Source organism: Nicotiana tabacum, chromosome 7 (genome assembly GCF_000715075.1).
Source record: "Nicotiana tabacum cultivar K326 chromosome 7, ASM71507v2, whole genome shotgun sequence".
NCBI lineage: Eukaryota > Viridiplantae > Streptophyta > Magnoliopsida > Solanales > Solanaceae > Nicotiana > Nicotiana tabacum.
Window position 1 is genome coordinate 153,733,300 of NC_134086.1, and position 14,950 is coordinate 153,748,249.

Here is a 14,950-nt window from a genome sequence, read left to right on the forward strand (position 1 = left end):
TCTTCCTAATAACCCTCTCATTTTTACACATTCCTAAAGACAAACGACCAATAAAAAATCCTATGTCCCAAATTCGATTCCAGTAAAACCCGTCCAAAGTGATGCATGCCAATTGATTCTGCTTTGTTTTCGTTCGATATTCATTGCTAATCAGTTCTATAGGTTGATATTTGTTCGATTTACCTTCTTTGCTTGAAGAACCATCATAAGGGGAAGAGGTGCTGAAATGTTGAAGTGCCACTTGATACTCATCACTGAAGTGCTGAAAGGGTAAGTCTTTTTAGTGTAATGACCCGACCGGTCGTTTCATGAGTTACTGCTCCGTTTCCCCCCATTTCTGCTTTTTTATATATTATTCAGCTGTATTTCATCGCATCGTGTTGGTTAGTTTGGGTTCGGAGTGGTTTTGTAGAAAAAATGAGACACTTAGTCTCTTAAGTTGGCCTTTAGTTGAAAAAAGTCAACCGGAAGTTGATTTGTGAGAAAACGATCTCGGAATTTAGTTTTTATGATTCGGATAGCTTCTCAAGGTGATTTGGGACTAAGGAGCGTGGTCAGAATGTGTTTTGGAGGTCCAGAGTAGATTTAGGCTTGAATTGGCGAAATTGGAATTTTAGCATTTTCTGGTTGTTAGGAGAGATTTTGATATAAGGGTCGGAATGAAATTTTGGAAGTTGGAGTAAGTCCATTGTGTCATTTGTGACATGTGTGAAAAATTTCAGATCATTCGGACGAGGTTTAATAGACTTTTTGATCAAAAGCGGAATTTGAAAGTTTTTGGAAACCTTAGGCTTGGATCCGATGTTATGTTGTTGATTCGATGTTGTTTTAGGTGTTTCGAAGGTTGGTATAAATTTGTATAATAGTATATGACTTGTTCGTACTTTTGGTCGAGGTCCCCGGGGCCTCGGGGTGATCTCGAATGGTTGATGGGAAGTTTGGAGTTGGAAATTTGCAGCTGAAGCTGCTGAATTACTGTCATAACCGCACCTGCGGATTGGGATCGTAGGTGCGGGACTGCAGAAGCGGAACAATGGACGCAGATGCGGAATTGGGTGAGATGGTATGGAGGCGCAGGTGCGGAAGTTTCAGCGCACCTGTGAGACCGCAGGTGCGGAAGGATATGTCCAGGTGTGGTTCCAGGGGATTTAAGTGAAAACCGCACGAGCGGTTTGGTTGACCGCGGAAGCGGCTTCGCAGGTGCGGAAAATGGACTGCAGGTGCGAAAACCCTGGTCCAGAAAGTATGTAAACCCTCTTTCATGATTTTTGAGTTGTTCTTCACCATTTTTCATTCGGGTTTAAGCTTGAGGGAGCAATTTGAAGAGGGATTTCAAGGGGATTTCGTGGAGGTAAGGTTTTGGACCCTAAACTTGTTTCTATGATGGTTTTTGACTGATTAAACTTGAAATCTATGGAATCCAGTAGCAAAAATTGGGGGTTTAGGGCTTGGAATTGGAGACCTTAACCTAGGGATTTGAGGGGGCATTTGTGGCCGGATTTTGGTATTCTTGATATGTACGAACTCGTGAGAGTGTAAGGATTCTAGTTTTGTGAATTTTATCAGAATTCGAGATGTGGGCTCGGGGGTCGGGTTCGACCAATTTTGGGATTTTTAATGTAAATTAGTTATTTTCGAGTGGGATTCATTCCCTTAGCATATTTTGATGGTATAAATCTGTTTTTGGTTAGATTTGGAGCATCCGGAGGCCGAGTCAAGAGGCAAAGGCATCGCGGGCTAGAGTTTGGACCGGATTGAGGTAAATAATGATTGTAAAAGTTGTCCTGAGGGTATGAAACCCCGGATTTTACATCGTTTCACTACTTTGAGGTGACACACACATTAGACGACGAGCGTGGGGTCGTACACCATTGGGGATTGTGACTTGGTCAGTCCCTTATGACTATTAAGTAGTGTATTTGATTGAAAACTGTTTGATATCATTGTGTTTGGAAAGTATTATCATGTTTTGGGCTGAATGCCATATTTGGGCGTCATGCCAATTGCTTTGGACCCTCAGGGGATTTTTACTTCTATTCCTCACTGTTTTACTTTATAATTATACTCAGTCATGTTGTATTCTACTGTTTTCATAACTCAGCCATATTTACTCCATTTTTGATATTTCTAAATGATATTTTGGGCTGAGCATCATGTTTTACTATTGCCCGAGGGGCTTGAGAGATTCTGACTAAGTGAGGCTGAGGGCCTGTGTTGTGAGGATTATTATGGGATCGGGCTATGCGCTGCAGCATGCGTACTAATTGTGATATATGAGAGGCTGAGGGCATGATTTTGTTATGCCACGAGGTGGCTTGTGATAGCGCTTGGGCTGTAGGAGCCCCTCCGGAGTCTAAACACCCCAATGAGCGTGGGTACCTAGTGTGAGATGTGATATTAGCCTGAGGGGTTGTTGTTGTTTCATTATATTGACCGAAGGGCTGATTACGAGTGATTGTGAGGTAGCCCAAGGGGCTGGATCTGTTGATATTTTGCCCAAGGGGCGGTTGTGGTACTTGTTTTGCCCGAGGGGCTGTTTTACGTTTCTATCCTTTTACTCACTGTTTTTATCACTTGTTTGAAACTTTTGGAAAGATGTTTTAAAAAGTTTTTACTGAACTGAGATGTTTTTATGAGTTTTTATGGCTTTACTGCATTGTTCTGGACTTATACTGTTTTGCTATAGCGTTATGCTGTGGTTTACGTGTTTTCTTACTGCTCAGCTGCTTTTACTTTTATTACTTACTAAGTTGGCATACTCACATTACTCTCTGCACCCTGTGTGCAGATCCAGGAGTCTCGGGTCATGCTAGCGAGTGCTGATTTGTCTTCCAGCAGGCTTTCGGAGTTGACTAAGTAGCTGCTTGGCGCTCGCAGCCCAGTGCTTCTCCTTCCTATCTTTATTCCGTTTTGTATTAGCTTTGTTTCAGACTATGTTGTCTTTTCGTATTTATAGATGAGTTGTAGTTGCTCATGACTGGTGACATCCCCATGTCAGGCTGTGTTTTGTTTCCGCACTATTCTATTATGCCTTACATTTTGGGATTTTAGCTTATTAATGACTTTTAAATGACTTATTATAATTGTTTGGTTGGTTTTGGGGTTTGTGTCGACTGGCCTAGTTTCATGATAGGCGCCATCACGACTGAGTCCGTTTTAGAGTCGTGACATTTAGTGTTTTGTATTGTAGTCATTTTAGTGATGGGCTTCTGTGCGAGTTGGGACTAATTTGGGACCACAATTAGGGGTTTTTTAAAGAAATTTGAGAATATTAAAAATAGTGATGTCAGACTTTGTTGTTATTAATTTTTACCATGGCGGTAACTTTACCCTTGACCATAAATTGAAATATGTGGGGGAACATGAGGTGTTAATAGCTAGGGGTGTGCATTCGATTTATCGATTCGATTTTGCCCCTTATCGATAATTACTTATCGATTATCGATTTATACATATGCTTATCGTTATCGTTTCAATAAGGTTTCGATTTTTTCGATTTCGATTTATCGATATTTGGGGCTTATCGATTCGGTTATCGATTACACCAATAAGAAAATTTGATGTTCCTTAAGTATAGAATAACTTAAGATAATCATAGTAAGTAGTAACAATTGTTCCTTCTACATACAGTAACATAGACTTTTTTTGCTCTCTCTTTTACATTTTTTTCCTTTGCTTAACTGTTCATTTGACCAGAAAAGTGTCAGCACACTAAAAACAAACTGAATAAGTTACAAATGCTTTTACAACAATCAGAAGTCACCAACAAGCTACCAACTTATAACAAACAATCTCAAATAAAATGGACATGCTGTCAAACCCTTTAGTGACAGGCTAAAGCCACAGAATCAAACAATCTCAAATAATTTTAATACACCTGAAATCAGAATATTAAGCGCAGAACTGTTCTTATGAAAATTATGTTGGATGAACATTGAACACAATAGAGATTAGAGCGTGCAATTGAACCTGCAGCTCTTCTTCTTGCACAGAGTAATTTTAAGACACCAAGCTTTAAACCTGAAAGAAATTAAAAAAATATTAATAACTTTGTGATACATCACATTCTTTTACAAGTATATTATTTAAAATGGAGAACTTACATAGCAGCTAACAAACTTTAGCAAACATCGTTGGTGGAAGCTTCTTTGTCAAGATTAGTAAAATCTAATAAGAATATACATTAACAAGTCAAGCAATTAATATATTATTTAACTATCTTAAGCAATACAATAAAATTAATTAAAATATACATGCCTTCCTCGAGTGTCTCGAGAAAATCTAAATCTTCCTCAACATTTACAGGAAGCGATTCACTTCGAAGCCAATCTTGAAGGCACACTAGAGTTTCAACCAATTTAGGAGTTAATGAACTCCTAAATTGGTCAAGAATACGCCCTCCGGTACTAAATGCACTTTCAGATGCCACACTTGAAATAGGAATAGCAAGCACATCTCGAGCCATCATACCAAGAATAGGAAATCTAGGTGAGTTCACCTTCCACCAAGCCAAGATATCAAACTCCGGTCTTTCATTTTCAGGATCTTCTGCAAGATACTTTTCCAATTCTGTTTTAGAATCTACACCTCCACTTGCAGCTTTATGTTTCCTTATTTCATCTAAGAGTGCACCTAAACCAGTTGAAGTTTCCATTATGCTGAATGAAGAGCTTGGCAAAGAGGTAGAAACTTTACCACCAGTATCTTTTGAAACTGACTTAGAGACATACTCATTAAATAATGAACTCATATAAGTATGAACCTCTTTTTCAATAATTGTTCCTTCATCATCTCCAAACATCTTCTTAAGTACAAAACTAACAGTAGTAAACTTGTAGCGAGGATCCAAAACACAAGCAATGAAAATCATTTTGTTCATTTTTTTTGGTTCACCCCAATACTTCTCAAATTTTTTCCACATACTTAATGCCATCTCACTCAACAATTTATCTTCAGTTGTTATTAATCGATTTAAGTAAACAACAACTTGACCAATTTCAATAAAATGGGCATTCGATGTTACATAAAGTGACCCGGACACCTTCAAAGTGAGATTATAAAATATTTCAAGAAATTGTGCAATTCTCTTTACCTCATCCCAATCAGTTCTTGTAAGAATACCTACAGGCTTTCCATCTGAAATGGCATCAACATAAGATAACGTGACAAGCCGGTATCACAATCAGAATATTCTTTAATTGCACGCTCATATTCAATAGCCCTACTCAACATCAAGTAGGTGGAATTCCATCTTGTAGGAACATCTAAGCATAAAGACTTCTTGACAATATTTTCACTTTCACAACATTCCTGAAACTTCCTCAACCTAGCAGGAGACTGTCTAATGTATCTGACTACACATCTAACATGAGCAATAGAAATACTTGACTCTTTTAAACCATCTTTCACAATAAGATTTACAATATGTGTCATGCATCTCATGTGAAGGTGTTGACCATTCATGGAATTGGTTCCCCAATCATCTAATTTGTCAGACAACTTCTCCACAGTCACATCATTTGAACTAGCATTGTCAATTGTGACAGTGAAAATCTTTTGCAAACCCCACTCACGCAAATAATCAATAATACACCTTGTCATATCTTCACCTTTATGACTAGTAATTGGAGAAAAGTTAATAATTCTTTTATGCATAATCCATTCACTATCAATCCAATGGGTTGTGATGCACATATAGTTAATATTTTGAATAGAAGTCCATGTATCAGTGGTAAGACTTACTCTTTGACTTGTTCCTTTAATAAACTTCATTAATTTATTTTTTTCCACATTAAAAAGAGCAAAACAATCCCGTGTAACAGTAGTACGGGAAGGAATATGAAAACAAGGTTGTGTCATTTTCCATAAAGTTTCTAAAGCCTTCCTTCTCAACAAAACTAAATGGAAGTTCATCAACAATCACCATACGACACAAAGTCATCCTACACTCTTCTTGATCAAATTTCCATGGAATAAGACCACCCGGTAATGTTTGAAATTGTAATAGTTTTTGACCTTTTTCAACTTTATAAGGATTCTTTGGACATTTATCGATATGATTATTCATTTGTGTCGTACTTTTGCCTTTTGTCTCAAAATATTCTTGTCCACAAAATCTACATGCATATTTATTATTTCCTGCAACATCAACTTTTTCTTCAAAAAAATCCCATGCCCGAGATCGTTTTTTCCTTTGTTTTGTAACTGTCGAGTGAGTAGTTGTAGCCGTAGACTCGGAACCTCTACTTTCATCAACCACTTTATCAATATTACCATTTTCATCCATGTGAAGTGAATGAATAATGTAACTTACAGTCTTAAACGAGTTGAATGAACCAAAGCAAGACGAAGTCAGCACTCCTCGCTCTTGAATCTACATATCAAAATAAAATACAAACCTTGTTTTACATGGTTGCCTTAAGTAGGTTTTCACCATTTGCATACAAGAAGCAATTAAAACTTAGTTGTACATAATCACACTAATAAGGTGGAAAATGATACCAATAAAAAAGAGTTGCTCAAAAGAGAAATATGGCGTGAAGTGTGAGGTCCAGAAAGTGTTAAAACTCATGTCCATTTATTTTGTCACTTTGTTAATTATTTAGTTTGATTCATGTAGTGCTTTATGTGTTAATTGGATCACGAACTTTTCCATTTTAAACAAATCAGCTATAAGGTATAAATAGTTCCTATCTGCAGAGATGCAATCTATGGAACAGAATTTGATGAATATCCACTGTTTCATCACAGAACATACTAAGAATTCTGGACCTGTTTTATATCAAAGCAACCTCAAGATTTCAACTTCTTGTGACTTCATCTTGTTTTCAAAAAAGTAAAATGTTTTTTTTCTTTTCCAATTACATGCTGTTTAAAAATGAAAATCCTTTTCGGAAACCCTTAAAAGTAGTTCTGTTGATCTTATTTAAAGAAAAACATTCACTTTGGCTCCATTGTACCATGTTTCTCAAATTGAAAGAACTATTGTGGCATCGCTTCAGAACTTTTGTGTTTTCAATTCAATGACTTGTTGAGAATCGCTGTTAGTGTGTACACTTATATAAAATTAAGCATTTGTTCAAGCATCACGTTTATAGCTTCTATAAAATTTAGTAATTTAGTAAAAATAGAAAAACAATTACTGAGAGAACCCATTTGAAGATAGAGAATTACCAGATCTGTGGGAGAAACCGAGAAAGGAGGAATTTTGAGTGAAGAAAATTTGAGGCTTCGGCTCTAAAGGGGTAGAAGCAGAACAGTTCTGCCAAAAACGTTGAGGCTTGAGCAGAGCTTGACTCTTGAGGAACTTCAGATTCTGAACTGAAGCAGAAGCGGCTCGCCGGCGCCTGAACTGAACAGATGAAGTCGTGACTCGTGAAGAGGAAATAATAGGGTAGGGGAAAATCTTGAGGAACTTCAGATTCAGAAGGCAGAAGCGGCGCATGAAAATGGAAATAATAAGTTAGGTAAAGGAAGGGTTATATAGAATAAGTATCTTTTTAGTATATCTTATCGGTTTATCGATAAACCGATAACCAAAGTGGACAAAATCGAAATCGAAATCGATAACTCGATAAGAAAATTTTCGAAATCGAAATCGATAAACCGATAAACCGATAACAAATAATCGATTCGATTTATCGATAAACCGATTCGAATGCACACCCTTATTAATAGCTGATATTGACAAAGACCACTTTTTAATTCCGGAACTATTATATTACACTAAAAAATTGGGATATGGTACAATGGGTGGCTTCTATTGCCAAGACCCAGAAAATAAGAATTTTGTCTATGTGGATAGTGATGCACAATTATTTTAATATTGTGTGTAACCTAGAAAATGAAGATGAGATACATTTGTATATTCAGCATATTGTTCTAGACCCCGAGTTAGTGGATGATGTGGCACCTACTGGACTTATTGGTGGTCCAGAAATAGGTGTAACGGAAGTGAATGGTGCATCTAGGGAAACAAACATAGAAGAGAGGGAAGATGTTTTTACTGAAAATGAAGTGATGGAAGATGTTGCTGCTGAAACTAAAGTGAGGGAAGATGTTGTTGTTGAAACTAAAGTAAGGGAATATATTGCTGCTGATTTAAATGGTGTGTGGAGGGAGAAGGTTGTTAGGGAAGATGTTTTTGCTGATTTAAGTGGTGTGGGGAGGGAAGAGGTTGTAAAAGGTGATGTTACAAATCTTGATGGTACTATTTCATATCTAGAGAGTAGTAGTGACTCAGATTTTGATATTGTACCAGAAGAGATGATAGTGATACTGATAAAGAGTTGATAGCTATCAGGAATGAAAAGAGAACAAAGCTAAAGGCTAAAAGAAGGAAAAAATAGCTGTTCATGTAGAAATACCTCTAGGAGAAGGAAAAATAAATAGAGGTTTTAAAGACATTGGCAAGAACAAGACAGACAAATATGTTGGAAAAATAGGGGAGATGAGGACTATGTTGATAGTTCTGATATATGTAGTGATGATTCCGATAATGAGCTAGACATGGAAGCTGAAATTGGTGTTGATTTGCCAAGTAGAAAGAATCATACAAAGCTAAGATATGATCCAAATTGTGGTGCGGCTATTTTTGAACTTGGCATGATATTTGAGAATGTCAATCAATTTAGGAAGCCAATGACTGACTATGCTATTGAATACCATTCACAATTAAAACTTAAACCTAATGAGTCAACTAGGGTGAGGGTAAAATATAAATCTAAAATTTGCCAGCGGGAGTTATTTGCAAGTTTTGACAGGGATTCAGGGAATTTTATAGTTAAGAAGTATCATCCTATTCACAAGTGCACTCCAATGAACAAGAACAAGCTTTGTAATTCTAAGTATATTGCCAATAAATTCAGAGATAGGATCACTTCTTAGCCCTATATTAGGATTTGGGAAATACAAGAATTGGTTAGAGACAAATTGGGTTTATATGTTGGTAGAACCATCTGTTATAGGGCAAAACAGATAGTTCTTAGGAAGTTTATGGGGGATTGGAAGATGGAGTTTGCTAGATTATGTGACTATGCTGATATTATTATACAAATCTATCCTGGTAGCATTTGCTTGGTCAAAACTGACAGAAATTCAGAGCCTGGAAAGAATCTGTTTAAATATTTTTATGACTGCTTTGATGCACTGAAGAAAGGTTGGTTGGAAGGATGCATGAAGATCATTGGATTTGATGGGTATTTTCTAAAGGGAGCATGTAAGGGTGAATTGTTGGTAGTTATTTGGAAAAATGAAAATCAACAAATGTATCCCATTGTATGGCCTGTGATAGACAATGAGTCAAAAACATGTCGGAGTTGGTTTATAAATAACTTAATATCTGATTTGGAGTTAGGAGATGGAGCTAGATTAACAGTTATGTCTGATATGCATAAGGTATTTTACTTCATCTATACTTTCTGTTTTATAGTTCTACTTTATCTCTACTTTCTGTTTTAACTTACTAGTTCATCTCAACTTTCTGTTTTAGCTTTCTCAGTCATCTCTACTTTGTGTTTTAAATTTCTACTTCATCTAAACTTTTTGGGGTTTTGTTGATTTATTGCTATTTTGTAGGGATTGGTACCAAGCATTCAAGAGTTACTGCCAAATTGTGAGTATTGAATGTGTGCTAGGCACATATGGTCTAACTGGTCAAAAACTTGGAGAGGTGAGGAGATGAGAAAGCAATTTTGGAGGTGTTATAAGGCAAGTTTTGAGGTGAAGTTGAAAGAAGAATTGGCTACTTTGGGAAAGCTTGGAAAATGTATGTGAAATCTTATTGAAGTATAACAAAGAGTATTGGTGTAGAGCCTTTTTCCTTGAACACTCCAAATGTGATATTGTAGAAAATAATATGTGTGAGACCTTTAATTCTTGGATATTAGCACCTACACAAGTCTATTATTAGCATGTTAGAGGACATTAGACATAAAGTAGTTAGGAGACATGTTGACATGATAAAGTTTGCAGAGACTTGGATTACATACATTTCTCATATGGCAAGGGTGATTCTAAAAGAAAATAAGGAGTTTTCTAGGTGTAACGACCCAACCGGTCGTTTTGAGCCTTTGCACTTTGCTCGCCAGTTCTCGAGCATGACTTACCCTGTGTGATGTATTGTGGCGTATGTAAATCATTGGTTTTGGTTTTCAGGATAATCGGAACGAATTTAGAAGACCTGTTCTTAGTTTGAAGCTTGAAATTTGAAAAGTTTGACCAAGATTTGACTTGTTGGTATATGATCTCGGATCAGAATTTTTATGATTTGGTTACCTCCGTTAGGTGATTTGGGACTTAGGAGCATGATTAGAATGCATTTTGGAAGTCCGTGGAAGGTTTAGGCTTGAATTGACAAAATTGAGATTTTGGCATTTTTCGGTTGATATGTGAGATTTTGATATAGGGGTCGGAATGGAATTCCGGAAGTTGCAGTAGTTTTGTTGTATCATTTGTGATGTGTGTGCAAAATTTTAGGTCATTCAGACGTGGTTGGGTTGGGTTTTTGATCAAAAGCGGAATTTAGAAGATTTTGGAATCGTAGGCTTGAATTTGATGTGATTTTGGTGTTTTAATGTTGTTTTGAGCGTTCCCAATGTTGGGACGATTTTGAATAAGGTTATATGACTTATTTGTATTTTTAGTTGAGGTCTCAGGGGCCTCAGAATGATTTCGGATAGTTTTCGGAAAGGTTGAAGTTGAGAAATGAAGCTGATGTTGCTGCTTCTGTCATATCCACACCTGCGGATTGGGGACCACAGGTACGAGCTCCGCAGGAGCGGAAGAAAAGCGCAGGTGCAAGAAGGACCGCAAGTGCAACTTGATAACTGCATCTGTGATACCGCAGGAGCGGTGAGGCGACCACAGATGCGAGGCCTAGTGACATAAGTGAAATCCGTAGAAGCGGATGTTTTTCCGCAGAATCGGAAGCGCAGATGCACTTATAGGATCGCAGGTGCAAAAGTGCGGGGCAAAATGTATAAAAAGGCCCCTTCGCAATTTTCAGTCATTTGTTCATCATTTTTGTGCGATTTTGGGACTCCAAGCTGTGATTTCAAGAGGGAATCAAGTGTTGATAGAGAGGTAAGCTACTTTGGCCTTGTATCTTGTGTTTATGGTTATTATTTCATTGTTTAATCATGAAATTTGTGGGGAAAATGAGAGAAAGAGTTAGGGAAATTAGGTCTTGAATTTGGAGAGTGTAAATTGGAAATTTGAGGGGGCAATTGAGGCCCGATTTTGATGTTCTTGGTATGTATAGACTTGTAGGTAGATAAGAAATCTATTGATGTAAAATTTATTGAAATCCGAGATGTGGGTTCGGGGCCCGGGTATGAGCAATTTCGGAATTTTTGATGTAAATTGGATATTTTTGAGTGAGCTTCGTTCCCTTAGCATATTTTAATGATTATGTACTGATTGTGGCTAGATTTAGAGGATCCGGAGGTCGATTCGTGCGGGCAAAGGCATCGTGGGATAGAGTTTGGACCGGATCCAGGTGAGTAATGATTGTAAATGATGTCTTGAGGGTACGAAAACATGAATTGCACATAGTTGTGCTATATTGAGGTCACACACACGCTAGATGACGAGCGTGGGGTCGTGCACTATTGGGGATTGTGACTTAGTCCATCTCGAATGACTGTTTTACTGCGTATTTGATTGGAAACTACTTGCTATCATCATGTTTTGGGTTGAATGCCATATTTGGGCCTCGTGCCAACTATTTGAACCCTTCAGGGATTTTTATTGATATGTTCTCACTGTTTTGACTTTATACTTGAACTCAGTCATGCTATATTTCATTGTTTTCATAACTCAGCCATGTCTACTCTATTTTAATATATCAAATGATATTTAAACTAATATTTTGGGCTGAGCATCATGTTTTACTGTTGCCCGAGTGGCTTATGTGACTTTGACTGAGTAAGGCCCTGTGTTGTGAGGATACTTTTGGGTCGAGCTGCACGCCGCAGCGGTGATACACTGATTATAATTATGATGCCGAGGGCCTGAGATTTGTACGCCACGAGGTGACTTGTTGATATGAGGCCGAGAGCCTAATGATGATGCCACAAAATGATTTGATATTGCGCTTGGGCCGTAAGGGGCCCCTCCAGGAGTCTGCACATCCCCAATGAGCGCGGGTACCCATTGTGATGTGAGATATAGCCCGAGGGGCTGGTGTTGTTCTGAGATAATGCCGAGGGACGGATTTGTTGATACTGTACCCGAGGGGCGAACCTTTATGTGTTTATTTTTCCTTAATTGCCTGTCATCTACCTGTTTAATTGTGTAGTTGTGCCCGAGGGGCGGATTTTCTATGCTCATCGGTTCTAATTTCTTTGCATTCAAATGCTTAACTATTAAAAAGTCATTTTAAAGATGTTTAATCTGAGCTAAGGTGCTTTAAGAGATTTCATAACTTCATTGCTTTCTTACTGGTTTTGTACTACTCTATATAGCATGTTGATATATTTTTTGTGATTTCCTATCACTTAGTCTTTAGTTATGATTATTACTCACTTAGTTGGAGTACTCACTTTTCTCCCTACACTCTGTGTGCAGATTCAGGCGTTGCTGATCCTGCCAGTGCGAGTTGAGAGCTCCCGACAGACTTCGAAGTCCACGAGGTAGCTGCTTGGCGTCTGCAGTCCCATATTTCTTCCCCTTTATCATTTCTATCTCTTATCAGACATTTGTACTAGCTTATAGACTTTTTCGGACTTGTATTAGGATTGATAGATGCTCATGACTAGTGACACCCTAGTATCGGGCTGTGCTAGGTTGTATTCCGCAAATTATGTTATCATCTGCTACTTTGAGATTCTATTTATTATGCTTTAGACTTATTTCTTATGGTTTAACTGTTAAAAAAACTGGAATGGGAAGTGTCGGCTGGCCTTGTCTTCACGAGAGGCGCCATCACGACCGGGTCCGAGTTTAGGATCGTGACAAGTTGGTATCAGAGCCTAGGTTACATAGGTCTCACGAGTTATGAGCAGGTTTAGTAGAGTCTCGCGGATCGGTACAGAGACGTCTGTATTTATCCTCGAGAGGCTGCAGAACCTTTAGGAAAAATTTCACATTCTTAAATTCTTATCGTGCGTCCTTGATTCAGCTTGGAATGAAATTCTTTAAATCCCTTCCATGCGTTCGTATGCGCGCATGTGCACTCGATATCAGACGTGCATTGATGGCTTGTGATTCCCTGATCGAGGGGCGAGATGTGATCTCTACATGTTGATATTAGTCCAGTCTGGAAGACTTGAGGCCGGATTTTTGCCTAAAGCTCGAGCCTTGAGCTATTGAGTTCGTGAGCGCGTGTCTCTAGATCTATATGTTCTGTTGTGTCCCTATTAAAGGGAGTAATGACTGGATAGCTGCGTGATGAGTATATTATGACTGCGAGGTGTATTCATATGATTTGGAAACGACAAGAAGGGTTTGCTAGAGGATAGAAGAACTATTAGGTACTTGAATTCCACCGTGATTTGACGTATAGTCCGAGTTGTGGGCGTGTTGAAGGACCTTTTTATGTTTCCTAGTTGGGAAGTGAAGTAGATTGCACGTTGTGATATGAGTTCAGACTTAGAAAGATTAAGTGACTACGTAATATTTATGTCGGTAGAAGGCTATAATAAGATGTTAGTTTGAGGTGGAGCAGGTGGGTTATCTCCTTCGGAGTGTTATGAAGTTTGTGTGATCCTTATGTTGTTGTTGGAAGATCTCATTTACCAGAGAAATGTATGTGCTCCAATTTGAATTTGGGTCGCTTAAGAGAGTGGGCTTGACTGTTGCGAGGATGAATGCGAGATTTGCAGAAGATTTAAAGTACCAGATGGTCTGTGTTTCATGAGCTGATGAAGGATTGAGTTTAATCTCACTATGGTATTATGGCAGCAATAGAGTATATACGTCATGAGTTATTGTGTGTGTTTTGATCTATGGCTTCGAGCCAAGTGGGGAGTCTGCTATTGATTAGTTGAGTGCATGGTTATGTGCTATGTTGGTCCCAGTTTGAGGCATTCGGGTGAATCAGTTATGGATTACAAAGATTTGAGACCGAGGATGGCTCGAGTAAAGGAAAAAGGTTATGTTATGCTTTGTAGGTGTATGAGAATCACGGAATGTCTTGAGTTGTTGGTAATGGATGCTCGGTGCATAGAGCAGGAAGTTGCTTGGTTGTTCTAGGATGAGGTTACACTCTGCGGTATCGGGGTGCTATTGAGGCATAGAGTGGTCCTACTCGTTTGATCAGGGTAATTGTAGTTTGAATAGAGTGAATGACTCTCGAGAATGGTTCTATTGCGTTCAAGATTTTACATGTAACAATTGGGTATTTTCAAGTTGTATATGTGGCTAGAAACTGAGTTTTCATTGGAAGGTGTCAAGACTTGTGGTATTTTCGATATTAATTATGGGATTCTATATACCAGTATCAGGAAGGTGAAGGTAATGGCTTTAGATTCGTAGGAAGTCTCTTCAGGGTTGGTATTTTGAATGTGGTGCATTTGGGAATATTTAAAAGAGAGTTCGGCGGTTTGTGAGCCTTAGACGGTGTGGTTTTATGCTTGGGTCTCATGTGGTGAGTCTGGGTGGAGGAATTGTGGTATTATAGCAAGGAGAAGTATCAATTTGAAGGTAATTTAGAAGGAACTAGGATCAATAGGAGAGCTTGGTAGTAGGCTGGATCGGCATGGTAAAAATATGAGTAGTCCTTTGGGTGATTACGAGGTGATGAGTTTTTGCAGGTGTTTCGCGACAATTCTCTTGGGTTTTTAGTGGCCTACATAGCTTGATTGAGTTAGAAGGATTCAATCCTGACGGTTTAGTTTTGTGCGAATGGAATTTGGAAAGTTCTTGATGATTCTACCACGGATAGAGGAGTATATTTTCCACGGGCATGAGGAGCATGGGATGTATAGTGATTTTCTCCCAGCTGAGGTCC

General features: G+C 38.3%; 1 protein-coding gene across 1 annotated transcript; it reads left to right on the forward strand.

Annotated features, from left to right (window-relative positions):
- The first annotated feature begins 8,508 nt into the window (after positions 1 to 8,508).
- LOC142162368 (uncharacterized) lies at positions 8,509 to 10,209 on the forward strand. Its single transcript, XM_075218714.1, has 3 exons — positions 8,509 to 8,846; positions 8,967 to 9,396; positions 10,156 to 10,209. Exons 1-3 carry the CDS (start codon positions 8,509 to 8,511, stop codon positions 10,207 to 10,209), a joined length of 822 nt encoding a protein of 273 aa, XP_075074815.1.
- The last annotated feature ends 4,741 nt before the right edge of the window (positions 10,210 to 14,950 follow it).